The sequence below is a fragment of the Hyalella azteca genome, unplaced genomic scaffold (genome assembly GCF_000764305.2).
Source record: "Hyalella azteca isolate HAZT.00-mixed unplaced genomic scaffold, Hazt_2.0.2 contig7542, whole genome shotgun sequence".
Lineage (NCBI taxonomy): Eukaryota > Metazoa > Arthropoda > Malacostraca > Amphipoda > Hyalellidae > Hyalella > Hyalella azteca.
This window is the reverse complement of record NW_025937665.1, coordinates 128335-146036: the sequence shown is the minus strand read 5'-3', so window position 1 is coordinate 146036 and position 17702 is coordinate 128335. Positions and strand designations below refer to the sequence as shown.

At 42.6% G+C, this 17702-nt stretch overlaps 1 protein-coding gene across 1 annotated transcript in view; it reads left to right on the top strand.

Moving 5' to 3' along the window:
* Positions 1-2204: 2204 nt before the first annotated feature.
* Positions 2205-17702, top strand: part of LOC108675866 (protein slit) — a 42702-nt gene continuing 27204 nt past the window's right edge. The window contains exon 1 of the mRNA XM_018163913.2: positions 2205-2270. Coding sequence (XP_018019402.1) covers positions 2215-2270 — 56 coding nt within the window. The 5' untranslated portion in view covers positions 2205-2214. The remainder of the gene's footprint in view (positions 2271-17702) is intronic.

Below are 17702 nucleotides of genomic sequence, written 5' to 3'. Positions count from 1 at the left end.
GCAGAACGGCTTTTCTTGGTGAAATTCTGATCTAGGTGGTTACTGGTGTTCCCATTATGAATAAATATATCGTTTTTAATTTATTCAAAAAGTTTATAAATTTTCTTCTTAGATTATCAAGAATAAATTAAAAATATATCGCTTACTGTCTGAAATTCAGAATACATAAAAAAATATCCAGTATCCATTCATCCATTTGGCGGATTAAATGATTCGCCGTGAACCAAAAAACCGAATGTGAGTTAACAGACATAACACGAGTGAGATAAACACTAGATTACAATATCTCAATTATTTTGAGATGACTTGATGGCTACCAAGATTCTGGAGTTTTTCTGAACTTGAAAGAAGATATTTCGAATATTCCTGAGTTCTCAAAGAAGTGTTTCTTGTTGTGGTTATTATCCTGAGAATAATTTTGATACGTAAATTCCTTTCAGTGATAATTACACATCTTGAATCTCTAGTGGCAAATCCTACCTTTTTTAAATATTTTGAAAGAAGACCTCCTCGGTGCTCCTTGATTTTAAAAATAGAATACCCTTCACATTTTCCCTAAGTTGCACCGGCTCTTCGTCGCGCGGGGTCCTTCGGCGCGCGGGGTCCTTCGTCGCGCGGGGTCCTTCGTCGCGCGGGGTCCTTCGTCGCGCGGGGTCCTTCGTCGCGCGGGGTCCTTCGTCGCGCGGGGTCCTCCGGCGCGCGGGGTCCTCCGGCGCGCGGGGTTTCGGCGCGCGTGGTCCTTCGGCGCGCGTGGTCCTTCGGCGCGCGGGGTCCTTCGGCGCGCGGGGTCCTTCGGCGCGCGTGGTCCTTCGGCGCGCGGGGTCCTTCGGCACGCGGGGTCCTCCGGCGCGCGGGGTCCTTCGGCGCGCGGGGTCCTTCGGCACGCGGGATCCTCCGGCGCGCTACAATCATCATGCTACAAATGGTTGCTTACAATTGGCAACCATGATAAACTGCAAACCAAAAATACCATTAAGAACAATGCTAAGCTCATCATTATCATCATAATTAGGAATTTATTTCCAGCTGAGATTATACACGTGCCTTGATTCCACTTCCCGAGGATGGTGCGACAGACTCACATTAACCGTTTGTGTACTGACAGGACCTCTCGGTCTCAGGCCTCTATGCATAGATAACATTAACGACGTTAAATTTATCCGTACATAAATGGTGATATATTCCGCCGTACACGTGACCTCGCGTTACCATAAACAACGACACCTCCTGTCGGCTGGCAGGTGTCGGAGGCATGCAAGGATGTCAGTGACTTTAGAAGACGCCTCAGAATATTACACGCCTCGTCAAATAAAAGACGGCGGGCCAAATAAAAGCCCTACTGATTAGCCTGCAATGTGCTGTTCATTAGTGGCAGGCAAACGCCAGTCGGCCTGTCACCGATGATTCCATCAGGATTTACGAGAGAGCAACAGAAGCAAGTTACAGAGCCGATGCTTGAAAAACACCAGGTCTCATTGTAGGCATGGAACGTCTCCTATTTTGATTCCAAGTTTTATGTCATGTTTCATGATGTTTGCATATATATTCTCATGCAGGTAGACAATTATCCAATTCACGGTATTTTTCGCCTTGGCGCGCGTTTCGTGGAATTTGCGCAGTGAATGTACACACTTCCTAAGTCCATTCCGTATAAGACTTTTTCATAATCCATGTGAAAAATTCATGCATTACCATTGATAATAAAACCCCCGCCGTGCATCCATGGCATATCACGTGCGTTAACGCGCCATAACACATAACAGCGCTGAGGGGGAACACTCATGCCATAACAGCGCTGAGAGGAACACTCATGCCATAACAGCGCTGAGAGGGAACACTCATGCCATAACAGCGCTGAGAGGAACATTGAGAGGAACACTCATGCCATAACAGCGCTGAGAGGAACACTCATGCCATAACAGCCATGAGAGGAATACTCATGCCATAACAGCCATGAGAAGAACACTCATGCCATAACAGCGCTGAGAGGGAACACTCATGGCATAACAGCCATGAGAGGAACACTCATGCCATAACAACAAACATTTTTCAATCTCCAAAGTACGTAGCAAAGATATTTATGATATACTAATGTTTTCTATTATATGTTAATGTCCTTATTATTTGATACTGGCTCTTGCGCAGATATTCATCATGTTCATGAATGTGTTCTAATCATCATAACATTTGTTGTGCAGGCTGCTGAACGCGAACATGATCACCTGCCTCCGACGCGACGTCTTCGCCGACCTGCGCAGCCTCAACCTCCTGTGAGTACCCCACGTCTACGCCTGTCATTATACGTCTACGCCTGTCATTATACGTCTATTGCATTACGTGTTTGTTATTACACGTCTATGTCACTACGTCTATTTAATTACGTCTATGTTGTTGTTGTACTTGTCCATCCTGGTAGTGGCGACTAGGTAAAGGAGGGGGGTTATAGGGAGGTACGTCTATGTCACCATACGTATGTCACTATACACGTCTATTTCATTACGCGTATGTTACTACGGCTATGTCACTATGTCTATTTTTTACGCCCGTGTCACTAGACGTCTATTTAATTACGTCTATGTCACAATACGTACCTATATGTCACCACACGTCTATTTCATTACGCGTATGTTACTACGGCTACGTCACTATGTCTATTTTCTACGCCCGTGTCACTACGTCTATGTCACTACGTACATGTCACTATATACGGCTCTATGTCATTGTGTTGATTTAAATCGACTCCCTTCATGCACAATGCACACAGGCACAAATAGGTGAAAAGTCAAACTATTATTCAAAATTTTGATGGGTAATTTGAGTGTTTATTCATGCATCCGTTGAATTTACTTTTGACAATTCATGCGTCCATTAGAATTCGAGTTGTCTATCTATGCGTCCGCTGAATTCGAATTTGACCGTTCACGGATCCACATTGAAGTTTGAGTTTTGAATCATGAGTACATTAACATAATTTTTTTTCATATGTCAGTTAATTTATAATCCTCGTTGATTTATACATTCTAGCAAGTATACAACAACACATCCACGCCTACGGTAAATCTAAAATCGTTTGTGCATATTTAATATTTAGAATAGTCCATTGATGCGTTTTATTATTCTACATTATTTTTCTATATATGAGTTTATATTATAGACTCAGGCTCCTGTTCAGTTTAGACTATAGTCAACTCTTGCATCGTTGATTGATGGGTTTATTAATTCATGCGTCATTAAATTTTCGATTTATTTATTCAAGCATCTCTTCATTCTAAAGTATACGCTTCACGAATCTTCCACATTCGAAGTTGACAATCGACGTGTTTTTCTATCTTGAACGACAGACAAATCCTTTCAATTTCCACTTGTTTATACACGAGTTCCTGCAATTTAGCCTTAATGCTGCTCCTTATGGAGCGCTGGGTTTTTTGAGGGGACGCCATGTGAGCCTTATGTGCTAATGACAATCAAGCCCAGATGGTTGTGGGCTTAGCAGTTAGCACGCTAGGTTCAGCCATGACAATTTTTCTTTTTGGTTTATGATGACAAAATCCCCTAAGGTTTAGTACACGATTCGTGGTCATCACACCTGTGAGCTACGTGGAGGCAACAATGGTTGCAAAGTATGTTGCAAAGGCGGTTATCATTCACACTAGTACGCGTTAAAAAAAATCTTAAAAATCCTAATACAGTGCGCACAATTTCATCCACCGTGAATCTACACGAGTTCTGGAAATTTTAATAACACAATGACTGACCAAAAATCAGATCATATTTTCAAGTTATTTCAAATATCGACCATGCAGTTTCTGAGTCGTCGCGTTTGTCTAGACTCATCAAAAATGGAGGTGCTATGAGGAACCGAACTGGGAATTAACATAACGGCTACCGATCTGTTGATATAATCTCTCTGGACCTTAGCGCCACGGCAGTGTGTATCAATAAATGTACGCGTGCTTCTTTAATTCAACAGCTACTGCCGCATCAATTATCCAGAAGCGGCACTGCTTAGCTTAAGAACTCGACCGTTTTGCTTCACCAGCGTTGAGCCATCGGCCCGTAACTGTAAGGGTACGCACACAGTGAAAGCAGGTTTGCCCGCGCGGGCAACCTGCTCCAACCTGCCACAACCACAAGAATGAACATAGGATAATAATGTAAGTGTTCACAGTGAAAACCTGTACGAATAGGCTTCTGTATTCTATGGTTTCAGGCGTCAGCCTGAGCAGGTAACCAGCACGCTGGCAACCTGCTTTCACTGTGTGCGTACCCTATATTCGCTATATTCATGGAACCTCCGATGTGTAGCTGCCAAAAAATTACTAATAATTGTGATTATAATTCTGAACGATGTATTGAAATATGAATGCTTACCGCTCACATTCCATGAAAGCCACAATGAGTGCAAGTGAATTTTGAAGCATGCATTGATTTCGATTCGAAATAAAATACTGCAGACAACTACATGGACGTCACTTAAAATGATTCAGGTAGGAAAAAAATTGTTTTTTCTTGACCATCTCAACATTTTCGTCCTGAATATTTTGACACTTTTGGAGAAATGTTAAGTTTTCATAGCGGCGCAAAAATACTGGATGAATCCCTTTTGTTTTTAGTAAAAACAAAAATAAACTTCACTCGCTAGTCGTTAAATTCAACATGGCTTTAAAAATTCTCGCCTGCCTGCGTTGACAAATGTGTACTTTGGAGACATCGACTTGTCGAGTTTGGTCGCGAGAAGATGACATTACTGCGGCAAGATCGCCGACAAGTGGCCTCTAATGACGGTCGCAGGCTCGTTAAACCGACTGAAGACCTGCGATAAAACGAGGCTGCATGTCGCTCTCTAGGCCCAGTGGTGACACTCGACTTTTTCATTGCACAGCAAAACAACGTCTCGGTCAGGCAAAATTTCAGACCTCTGCCTTCGCTGAGTTACGAGTATAATTGGAGAACGTCGCCTGCTGGTTGGAGATAAATAGCTGCTGATGCCGGCCGCGGGGCTGCGGTGAGACTTAATTGTACATCGATGGCATCTCTTGTTTGGCTTTATTGTTACGGTACTCCAATGTACAATGAACGTATATGGTATCGGGGCTCCGTTTGCTCAATGATTCTTGTTTTTACTGATGCTACTTCTAGGAGCTGGAATTTTTGCTATTGGTTGTATAGTTCAAATTCTGTAGGGATAATCATGGGGAAATTTCGTCACACGGAAAATACGAAACAATGAAAACGTCGTGAAGGGCGATAAACTTGAGTGAAGTTTAAAGTCTATTCACTATACCATCAGAGTATATTTTGTCTTCTTACGACAATGAATATCTTTCAATATTTCATAGCTTGAATTCATGACATCATTCAATGATTCACTATTTAAGACGTTAACTGTGATATGTCGGCTTGCTATTGATTTCTGATGATTCATCAATTGTCGGAGCCGCCACGTAAATGTCACGCGCTGCATCCATTTAAGGTCAAGACTGGCATGGTCTCCCCTCAAATGGGTTCGACACGAAGAACTGGCATTATAAATTGATTGGATGTACCCGGGGATAATAAATTCTACAATGACCTAAGATCCCCAGAAAATTGTTCATGCATGTACAATAATAATTGTTATCGCAGCCTACAGTGTTGTCAGCATTGATTAATTCGGCTCCTTTATTTATTTATTTAGCGCCGATTCATAGCCAGCGGGCCACCTTGCCGATTTCGACCAGCGTATTTCAATTTTCACAAGTTGCTGGTTTCGAACCCGTAACTCGTTGTTCCAATCTTTTGGTTTTAAACACTCGGCCGCCTCAAGCTTAATTAAAATGAGGATAATAGAATCGAATGCCATATGAGTGTTGGTATAGGATAACGCAGGACGAATATCACGAATGACGATGAATGTCGTGAATGGTTCAAGGCGAAGGTGATGGCTGTAATTAATATACTGCTTAGCTCAGCAACCTAATGCCTGCGAACGAGAGGCGCATTAGTGACTTGTTTGCCTTTAATTCATCATGTCTAAACTTAACACATTGATGGACAAGCAACCTAAAATGGCATGAACACGTAGTGAGGTAGTATGTCTTATGACTTAATCAATTACACGTTATTGAAATCACAACTATTTGATTGACCTAGAATAATTGAATTAAATTGTGTTAACATGTTATCCACAAATCAAATGAAAAAACAAACCGTGTTCATGGGTCGTCGTTGCTTTGCAAGACATGCCGTTGATCTGCAAGGAATATCTCTTGATAAATTTAACACAAAATGAACCCAGGAACTGGTTACGGTTGTAGTATTGCTTCATGGTTATCCGAGACGAATTAACGTGTCTATATATACTATTAAAGGTAAATTTATTCTATCTTTTATCCAAGAAATTCCGGGCAAGGCCACCATGGCTGATTCAGCTTGATAACCGTTAAGGCCTTTACACGCATTAGAGCTTGCGTTGGCTGCGCTTGTTCACGTCAATTTTAAACCGTTACGCTTATACAGGGTGGAGCGCGGTAATTTGCTTATTTGCACTGCATGCTGTGGCGGCACTGACGGTCGAAGACAGAGGAGAGTGGTCGTGGCTTACAGTGGATGGCGGGAAATTTGTATTCGTCCGGCTCTCAGTTGCCATCATGCAGTGGACACGTTAGGAGAGGTCATTTTGTGTAGAAGCGTATTTTTCAAATGCCCACTCGATCATTGCAGTGCAGCGTGCTTTTCGTTAACGATTCGCTGTTCCTTCACGCGGACGTGTTCCTGGACGGCAATCAATTGTAAATTGGGTGAATGCATTCAGAACAGCAGGGAATGTGTCATGTCTACGAAGGGGACCTGAGAGAAGGATTACAACACCACAAAACATCGAGAGAGTTAGAGCAGCAGTACTGCAATCTCCGAAACGCTCTGCTCGGAAGCAATCATTTGCTCTTGGCATTTGTCTATGTCCATTTGTCTATGATGCAGGATTATTTTCAGCCAGCTCATGAGGCAATGGAATTAGAGGATACATGGTTCCAACAGGATGGTGCCACTGCACACATTGCAAGGGTTACCATGAATTGTTTGAGGCAAGTGTTTCCTGGATGGCTTATCTCTGTGAGGGGTGATGTGACCTGGCCAGCACGCTCACTAGATTTAGCCCCCATGCAATTTTTTTCTTTGGGGTTGCCTGAAGTCTAAGGTGTATATCAACCGCCCCAACACCTTGGAAGACCTAAGGAACAATATTGAAGCTGAAATTGGCAGAATACCAGCGGGCATGCTTGTTAGAGTTCATGAAAACTTCAGAAAACGTATGCAGCAGTGTGTGGAATGCGAAGGTCGACATTTGCCAGATACACTATTTAAAACCATGTAATTTATAAATTCCATTACCGTTCAATATAATTCAAATAACAAATAAATTTTTCTAGTGATCATAATTTTTTTATTTCATTCCCAAATCAGCAAATTACCGCGCGCCACCCTGTACGTTTTGCGGTAGCATTATGATGCACGCTTCAGCAGTATTGTGATCCACGCTTGTGCTTGTTGACAGCGCCTTGTCACTTGTGCTTGTTGGCAGCGCCTTGTCACTTGTGCTTGTTGGCAGCGCCTTGTCACTTACAAACACTAAGTGTTTGTTGACAGCGCTTTGTCACTTGTGCTTGTTGACAGCGCCTTGTCACTTGTGCTTGTTGGCAGTGCCTTGTCACTTGTGCTTGTTGACAGCGCCTTGTCACTTGTGCTTGTTGGCAGCGCCTTGTCACTTGTGCTTGTTGACAGCACCTTGTCACTTGTGCTTGTTGACAGCACCTTGTCACTTGTGCTTGTTGGCAGTGCCTTGTCACTTGTGCTTGTTGACAGCGCCTTGTCACTTGTGTCTGTTGACAGTGCCTCGTCACTTGTGTTTGTTGACAGCGCCTTGTCACTTGTGCTTGTTGGCAGCGCCTTGTCACTTGTGCTTGTTGACAGCGCTTTGTCACTTGTGCTTGTTGGCAGCGCCTTGTTAATTGTGCTTGTTGACAGCGCCTTGTCACTTGTGTCTGTTGACAGTGCCTTGTCACTTGTGTTTGTTGACAGTGCCTTGTCACTTTTGCTTTTTAGCAGCTAGTGCCTTGTCACTTGTGCTTGTTGACAGCGCCTTGTCACTTGTGCATGTTGACAGCGCCTTGTCACTTGTGCTTGTTGGCAGCGCCTTGTCACTTGTGCTTGTTGACAGCGCCTTGTCACTTGTGCTTGTTGGCAGTGCCTTGTCACTTGTGCTTGTTGGCAGCGACTTGTCACTTGTGCTTGTTGGCAGTGGCTTGTCACTTGTGCTTGTTTGAAGTGCCTTGTCACTTGTGCTTGTTGGCAGTGCCTTGTCACTCGTTGGTGTGCGCTGGCTTGCGATTTATAAGCAGCAGTTGCTCAACATATGTCAAGGTTGCCCGACAAGTTGCCGCTTGCCGTGACACACCTCAACAGTTTACTCAAGAGTCCCTCAGGCCGAGTTAAGGCAGAGCAGCGTCGTAACTTGAACATTAATGCATAGAGGACGTCATTGCCATAAAGATGGGCCGATGATAGCTCCCCGCCTCACTAAGTGCTTCTAAATGCTCGCCTCTCGACGCCTGTAATATGCAGAGAGCTTTTCACACTATGGCTCTCGTCTGTCAACCTCTTACCCCTCAACGTATTTTGAAGAATCGAATCTCTTTGCAAGTGCTCACCGCTTTGTGGATTTAAGAGGCGAGAAATTCTTTGGACATGGCTGTCTTGCTTGAAGGATTTCGTGATGGATTCTGAATCGCTTGTGCAGGCTTTGTGAAGCCGCAAAATGTTCAGCCTACATTGCAGCAAATCAGATGTGTGAAGAGTGTATCTTGGTCTAACCCATCGCCCATACAGCGATCGTTGCTTAATTTTTACATTTTACGGGGAATCATTCTTAATACACATAGATATTTTTTATTTCGCATTTCACACCGAATCAAGATATATTAATGCTTTAATGGCAATGTACATGTAGAAGTTTAGTAAGTCATGTCATAGCGCATGTGCGTTGTTATTAAACCAAAATGTTATCGCGTTTTAAGCGCACCATATAGAATGTTTTCGCGTTTTATGTTCTTGCAGAGCGGCAATCGGATTCATCGTGCATGGGCACGATCAGATAAGCCGTCCGCTTTTTTTGTGTAATGTCAAATTTGAAGATATATTTATAGAGATGTATTAAAGAGATAAAAAAATGAGAAGCATTTTTAGTTCATTACTATATCAGCCAAAGAATATATTTTTGTTCATTTCAAATGTACGGCAGCATGAACAGGTATTGTTAAAAGGGATCAGTTTATGGGAGATTCCTAGGCTTGCGAAAAGTAAAATAAAAAATTACAGCATGCGAAGAGAATTGCAATATGGTTATGTAACGTGAAAATGTGGAACATAAAACTGTGCCTACTGGCTATTAATGATATGACATGATGAAAACCATTACTCACATTAAATAACTCGCATGCCATGAAACGGGTGAATGTATTCCAACCGAGAGGGTATAGGCATAGGTGTGTAGCTCGACGTGTGTCTGACGAGAGGGGTGATGCGTAGTTTGACGCGTATTTGGCGAGAGTGTAGGTGTGTGGCTCGACGTGTATCTACCGAGAGGACGGATTACCATCAATGGACCAGAGTATCGACGTGTATTGCACGCACGCAACACCGGTCTGCCAGACGTGCCAAAAGCCTGCCGATGTTGAGGCATCGTGTATTGTGTGCCCCAACGTCGCCGTTTACATTCCATTTGATCGGCCGCGTTCTTCGATAAGTGATCGCTGAAAAACGCCGCTCAAACACCAATCTTTTTGGTTCAGCCAGACCGAATATCGGTCCCGGCCTCGCCCCGACTGCGGTCTTCTCACCATCCTTCCTAGATCGTGACTCAACTTTCCCCAATTTATCCCATGTCATGGTAAACTTCACACTGACGTTTTGACGCAGTCTTGACGATAGTAACGCTTGGAAATACTGTGGATCTTGATGAGTCTCATAATATGTCATGGTGGCTAATGTTGGTGAATAGTTTCGATGATGAGACTTGATGATGAGTCTTAACATGTGATGTCGGTGCTAAAGAGTTGACCTGATGTGACCTGTCGCCGAAATAAGGGTCAGCCTTGCATGATGATTGTTATTTGATGATGCTGATGAGTCCTGGTGAAGAACCTTGTGATAAATCCAGCAGAAACAGTGAAAAATAACTGAAAAAATGTCTGTGTACATGAATATAGATTTCAACCTCATATAGAGAGACCTTTTCTGTACATTTATCGTCTCTAATCTTCAGTTTCATAACCTCCATCAGTTACAGTTTCATTGCTACTAATGAGCGATCATTTACTGCAACGAGTTTCATCGTCTCTCATCAGCGGCTTTGCATATGGTCTCCGGCGTCGCCGTTTGTGGCTTCGCTGTTCAATAGATTTTGGTGCCTGACAATCATCGGTTAGGACAATGCCAGTCATTGTATCAGACTGTGACAATCATTGTTTTGAACAATGTCAATGATCGTACCGCTTGCATTTGATAGCTGCAAAGATTGTATCATAACACGGATTGTATCGAGCGATGTAAATGATTGCATCGGAATCTGACACTGATTGTTTTCTGCAAGATAAAAATGGAAATAATTTCATTGATCAGTGAAAATGATTGTCTTAGAGAATGAGAATGTTGCTGCAACATGATTTGTACTATGTCGCATCCTAACAGGTTGATAACGAGAAGGTTACTGCATCATAGTTATAGCCACCGGACGACGCTACGCGAAAAAAGATACTAAGATAGCGTAACAATAACGGCCTCGATCAGGTGGGAATTGCAGTGACATTAAAGGCACGGCCTCAGGTGGGCATTGCAGTGACTTTACTAGTCAAGAGTTCATGTCGGAAGGTATGTTAATCAGCGTGCATTCTTATGGCTGGTCAAGCCGTGTTTTGAGTCTTGTAGGCCTAACTCAGTCCCAGTTTATTTAGGCGGTGAACGTGCGACAACAACTGAAAATTACTTAATTTGTGATCTTTGATATCGGCTAGAGTTTTTTAATGTTTGCTCAATAGTGGCACGATTCCTGGTTGTTTATAAAAGCGTGTTAAGTTTGCAGTAAATTTGCTATCTCGTTCCAGAGTAAAAATGCGGAATTCAATGCCGGTGGAGTTTGGCTTGCGTTGAAATTGCGAACCTGATCCGTTCTCCGATGGAGCAAAGTATCAAGTTTCCGTTCACACGTTTGTTGTTATTTTTTGATCGATCTCTTATTTCAAATTGTTTCTCACAAATATTAAATTATGGTAAATAATTTGACATAAATCAATAATTCGACAACTGTCCATTATCTTGTCCACCGAAATAAACCTTGGGCATCCAGCCTCCGGCTCCACTTTAGCCCTTGTTAATTCTGCCTTGATATAAAAAATAGTTATTGTTGTTGGGACGGCCCATGACGCGGCCGGCGTCGCGCGGCCGGAATGCGTTTGTCGAGCAGCACAAAGGATTCAATCGCTTAGGAATTTACATGCCAGAATTAGCCTGTCACGAGGCGGATATAGCTTAATTTCCTGTCGCGTTGCCGAGACACCCTCTGGAACTTCGCCCCCCTATTAGATTCAACGCGCTGATATTTGAGCTCCAGTAGATAGGACATGCTACTTGACTGCCGGTAGATATAACAGGCTAATATTTGACGCCAATGAGGGCTTTCTGACTCCAAGTAGATAGAACTGGCTCATGTTTGACTCCAAGTAGATAGAACTGGCTGATGTTTGACTCCAAGTAGATGGAACTGGCTCATGTTTGACTCCAAGTAGATGGAACTGGCTGATGTTTGACACCAAGTAGATAGAACTAGCTCATGTTTGACTCCAAGTAGATAGAACTGGCTGATGTTTGACACCAAGTAAATAGAACTGGCTGATGTTTGACTCCAAATAGATTGAACTGACTGATGCTTGACTCCAAGTAGATTGAACTGGCTGATGTCTGACTCTAAGTATAGATTGAACTGGCTGATGTTTTACACCAAGTTGATTGGACTGGCTGATGTCTGACTCCAAGTATAGATTGAACTGGCTGATGTTTGACTCCAAGTTGATTGGACTGGCTGATGCTTGACTCCAAGTAGATTGAACTGGCTGATGTTTGACTCCAAGTTGATTGGACTGGCTGATGCTTGACTCCAAGTTGATTGGACTGGCTGATATTTGACTCGCACGAGATGAGATGCGAATGTTTCGACTCTTTTTAAAAATGTCTATCCGCTCTATCGGCTCTTGTTAGATGGCGCTGATATTCCAATCTCGAAATTTCTTATTTCTGGTGAATTTGGCTTTTAACTGAGGTGCTTCATTCGTAGATTTTCTCCAACGCATTCATATTGTGAATTGTGTGGATTAATATTCGCTTATTACAGTAAAATAAATAAAAAGCCCGCCATAATGCTTATAACCTAAACTCTCCTATTTAAATGCTTAACTTTCAAACCCCCTTGTTAAACATTCAGCATTCACTATCCCTAGCTGTTAAACGCTTAATATTCACTCTCCCTGTTCAACGCTCAACTTACACCAGTAAAGTTGACCAGGTTCCTCGACGCTTGCAATTTTTGAAGACTACGACACAGTCGAAGGGGCGAGGAGACCAAGCATCCACCCTACGAACCGTCGGTTATTTCCTACAGCGATGCGCCGTGACGAAGAGCGTTATTAGAGCCGCAGAACACGGCAGCTTGCTCTCCATTCACACCTGCTGCAACACCTAACCTATTCCTTATGCAAATGAGGGCTGGGTTTAGACCTTGCGTAGTGTTCGCTTTATTGAATTAATGAAGGCTCTATGCAAATGCGGTGAAGTAAAACACCCGCGATGCAGGCTTGGGGAAAACTGCGCCTCCTTAGCGCCGTAGTTTATGCGATCGGTAGGGGACGCTGATGCTCGTTTGTATTCAGCCCTTTAATTATTGAAACGATCTTTATTGCGCTCCGAACTTGCGACGCTCTCGTGCTCCTTCGGCTTCAATGGTAGTGCGTTTTGCATACTTTATTTGGAGGGGTGCTGTCATTTATTGCTAAAAATGTCCGACTGTAAGAGTATATTAATGTTCATCTTTTATATCTTACATACGGTTGGCTGAAGCTTGTTTCTGTTGTATGTCAGCTTTACACTGTATGTTAAACGAATTGAAATGTTTTTACTCGATTGACATTGGCAAAAATAATTAGAGCACTATATACTATACGCAGCTTGTATGATCACTGTTCACGGTTAATTGGTATTTCCTGGACGAATATGAATAATGTATGGACTGGCGCATAACTTATCAATTCCTTGTCAGCGTGTTAGTGTCTAAGTTTGTAGATTTGTTTCTCACCGTGATAAGTTCAAAAATCATGGTTTAGTTGTTATTACGTTCGTTGTTATTGGCGCAGTCGCTGTGCGCCGTGTTTTATGGCGCCGTGTTGTTGTGCGTTCGTTGTTATTGGCGCCGTTCAAGCAGTTACGATGTACGGTTCACCTTCAAACGCGTGCCGCCTTTGCTTTCCCGTTGTACGTGCAGCGTAGTGGCGCTGCCCGCATGCAGCGTGCCTGCAAACTCGCAGTGCTTTACCGCAGATTGTGTCACGTTGGTGCTAGCGCCAGCGCCGTTTGCAGATAAGTTCACGACAGATAGTACCTGTAGCCAGGTAATGAAATACTAGTTGCCGTGTGCCATATATAGGCTCGAATGTGGCCTGGAGGCGGTACTGCAGCACTAAGCTGCTGCATGAACGGCAGCGAACGCACGGTAACATCTTTGTCGTCTCTAATGATGGGTGCCGTATTAAGCGGCAATTTTCATATTGGGTTCAATCGAGCAGAAAGTTCTGTTGTGCTTTAATCGTGTATTTTCTTGATAGAATGCGGAGTCATGTGTTGTATAAAAAAGGAAGCTTGGAAATGTTTATGTCATATTGCTGTGAAAAAACTGCAACAAGTAGGCCATTGAAATTAATATGTGGACGAACAATACACGTGTGACGCTGCTAAGTTGGCTGAAAGGAGCTCTGCTCCTAAGCAGTGTTTCCTAAGGTCGCAAGTGTGGAATATTCCCTAATAATCATGTTTTTGTCATCGTGCTCTGTTGCAGCTTATTGCAGCTGCAGCAAACTCAAGTCAACGTCTGGCTTGTTGGTAGCTTGAGGTATTATTCATTACCTACTGAGGATAACGCTTTTTAATAACCGGCTTCTACTTAAAAATAACATTGGAGACTGCTAATTCATCTCCAGGCAATACATTAGTTTTATCATGTGGCACTTTTAGGGGAAAGCAGCCTAATGCTGCAGGTAATAATAATATAGCGGTTTCAGCGTTTATTAGGCCGTGGGCCTGTCGCTGATTCTTAACATCGCAGAACATTCACAGCTTCTTGCGGTCTCGAACTCACAATTCAATGCTTCAATTCTGCTGTGCTTAACCGCCCGGCCTCCTTGCCGATTCTGACCAGAAACTGGCGCACAGAGCTGGGATCGAACCCGCACCTCTGTGCTCCATTCCTGGTACCCTGAACTTTAACCACTGGGCAGACATTCGTTTTCAATTGGACTCGGCTACTGCGTTGAGACACGAAATTACATCATGTTTCGCCGCACTTGAAGGGCATGTTAGCGCTGCAACATTCACTGCATGGTTGTTCCTTGCGTCGTAGAGCAGCCGTAGAGGATGCCATCTGTCTTGATCGTAATTACCGAAATAATCGATCAACCTGCGATCTGATACTCGCGCTCTCCTCGGGCATCGGACGTCGGCAACTGCGTTGCCTGTTCGATCGTGCGCTTCTGGTTCACCTTGTATGCAATGAGGTCTTTAGTTTTTTCACTAAAATTTCAATAGAATTGATTACTCGTAATAATCGCACGTTTGTTAATTTTGCTTATAATTGATACTTATTTGGTTTCCAACCTGACGAATAGTATTGTGTATTAATATCATTATTTTATTTATAAATTTTAAGATAAAAATTGCTTGAAAGGAAGCACTACGAAGACTTATACAGTCGTGGTGTGTGCGAGACGGCGACAACCTCTGCCGTCATCGACGCACACATGAGCCGGGGGTCAGTCGAAGCCTTTGGCGTCGATTCCGCTGAGGCGCTTAATTTTTCTTCCGCGCCGTGAACTAGCACGTACCAAACTAGCATCTGTGTAAATATTTGGTTCAAATCAAATGGTTCTTGCACCGTTTTAATTCGCCACGTAATAATATTTATATTGTTCTCGTGAAGTAAAAATAAATGTTCGGCTGAATCATACAATTCAACAAACCTATGAAAAAAATTATCGCTTCTTGACAACCATCACAGAAGTGAGCATAAGCAATTAATTTCATTTTTTTTTATAAAGATAGCAAATAATCCGCGATTCGGCAGAGGGGCGTTACATTTATCGACAGAAGTGATCTCTTGAAGTTTCATGCATTTCACCACCCTGTATTATTGCCAAAAGATGCTGTCTGTGTAAAACACAATAAAAACATTTACGGTAGGAACCTTTTCCGTAAGAGAGACGGAAAATTCTCTGAAATGATTTACCCTATTGCTGTGGCGCCGTCGCTTGATGCCGCACTAATTTTACCGAATCAAATATTTTGTTTGTTGAAAAATTCTTCCAAGCATGGAAAAATTGGTTTGCCTTTTGAACAGTTTCCAGAAAATCAGCCAAAATAAACTCGTCAACAATATTACTAAGATACTGGCAATAAAACCTCACATAATCCATAAAGATATTTCAATTTCCAATTGTTGATTCGTTAAGTTGAATAGCAAATTAGCAATGCTGATTTCTAAGGTTGCTCAACATCAAGGGCCGATTTATAAATGAGCCGTTGTACAGATCTTGCACCTACCGATGAGTATTTGAGAACTTGTTTAGTCGTATATTTTTACTATAAAATTTCCGAAAAACAATTTATAATATTTTTCCTTTTATTGAAACATGAAAAAATATTTAGGTTTCCACAAAAAATAAAGGTATGTCTATGCAAGGTTTTGAAAAACCTTATCGAATCTTTTTATTCTCGCTGATCGACCCCTATAAATTTATTGACCTCTTGAGTTCTGTTCTCAACCCTCAGGAGGTCAATATCAACCGCCTTGCCGACTCCTGATATAGACCACACCGTAAAATTAGGCGCTACGAAACAGTTTTTCAGGCGATGCGTGAACTAGCCCACTCTCTAACTCTGTAACTCTGAACTTGGGCGCAACGAACTAGCTTTTTTGCCTTGCGGTTAGCTAGCACGTGAAAAAATACCTCTGTGAATTGTATTGCCACGAAAGTTTTGAATACTTTCGACTGTCGTAACTTCGTATATTCTATTCATCTATAATTTTGCCGTTGATTTGAATATTCTATTCGTCCATTAATTTCACAAAGCTCATTTTCTCGTGCCTTGTTGACTAGCGTGGACTGCAACTTTGAACCATCCGCCGTGCACACGTCCGAAGGCGCATCTTTAGCCTACGTGATCCCCAGTTCGATGAAATCAAGCAATACAATGAACTCAGTCACAAATGCGACCCAAAACTCAAAATCGTTCGCTGTACTCTCTGTGCAACACTTTTTACAACTATTCAGTGTAAATTTATAGGCCGGTCGATTTTTTATGGATAAGTGTAGCATTTTTTCAACCTTCGTTAGGGTATGAAAATCAAAGTATCATGAATGAAGAAAGAGTTTTATTACTACAATTGCATACATCTTTGGTTACTTTTCAACGTAACCGCCAGTTACATTGAAGCATATGTAATACCGGCAGACAAGCTTGTCAATACCCTCATCGTTTAAGTGTTGCTGCCAGTTCCTCGAGATGGGCTGCGACGGCGTCTTGAAGCTCTTTGTCGATGTACAGAAGTCCTTTCCTTTCAGCCACGTCTTCAGTTCAGGATGCGGGTGGAAGCTAATCGGTACGTGCCACGGCGGGACTACAAAAAATATCCCAAAGAAATTTGTCAGGAAGACGTTTCGTTTTTAGCGATGTGAGGACGAGCATCGACATAGATGTTTACCCACCGTGCTGGTGTAACTAATCTTCAACGATGATTACGCAATGAATTAAGGAAGTGATAAGATGCATGTAAATTTCGGCGATCAAACTTTTTCACCTATCTTATTAGTTTCATTTTATACCCTATCGGATATTGATAACAATTCTTGCCTTTTCGTCAGCATTTATTAGTATATTGTATATCAATTTGTAATAATTTGCCTATTGGCCACGTTACGGTTCGAGCTGAACTGATATCTGTAGACTCAGGTAGGTTCATCTTCATTTTCGTCTTCATTTTGCATGCGTGTAGTCCAAGACAGTCAAGCAATACACTCAGCATCGTGTACTCCCGTGCGTGTATTTCTCCTCCATCTGATCACTGTACGTGTCATGCAAATTACTTGTCGTAAAAACGCCATCTTCCTACGTACGGGCCTGGGCCGACGATGGGAGTATCTCACTCTTGATCTCATGTCAAACAATGGCCATCGTTTGCGCTGCGGTCCTGCTGTGCTCGAATTTAGTTACGTACGATTTATGTCTCTGTTAAAATATCTCCAGGTTTCTATTCCGTGTCATTCCATTTCCGTGCAATAATCACTTTATTTGTATTTCTCGTCTTTATTATTTCTCTAATTCTTTATTTGTATTTCTCTTCTACTTTTGGG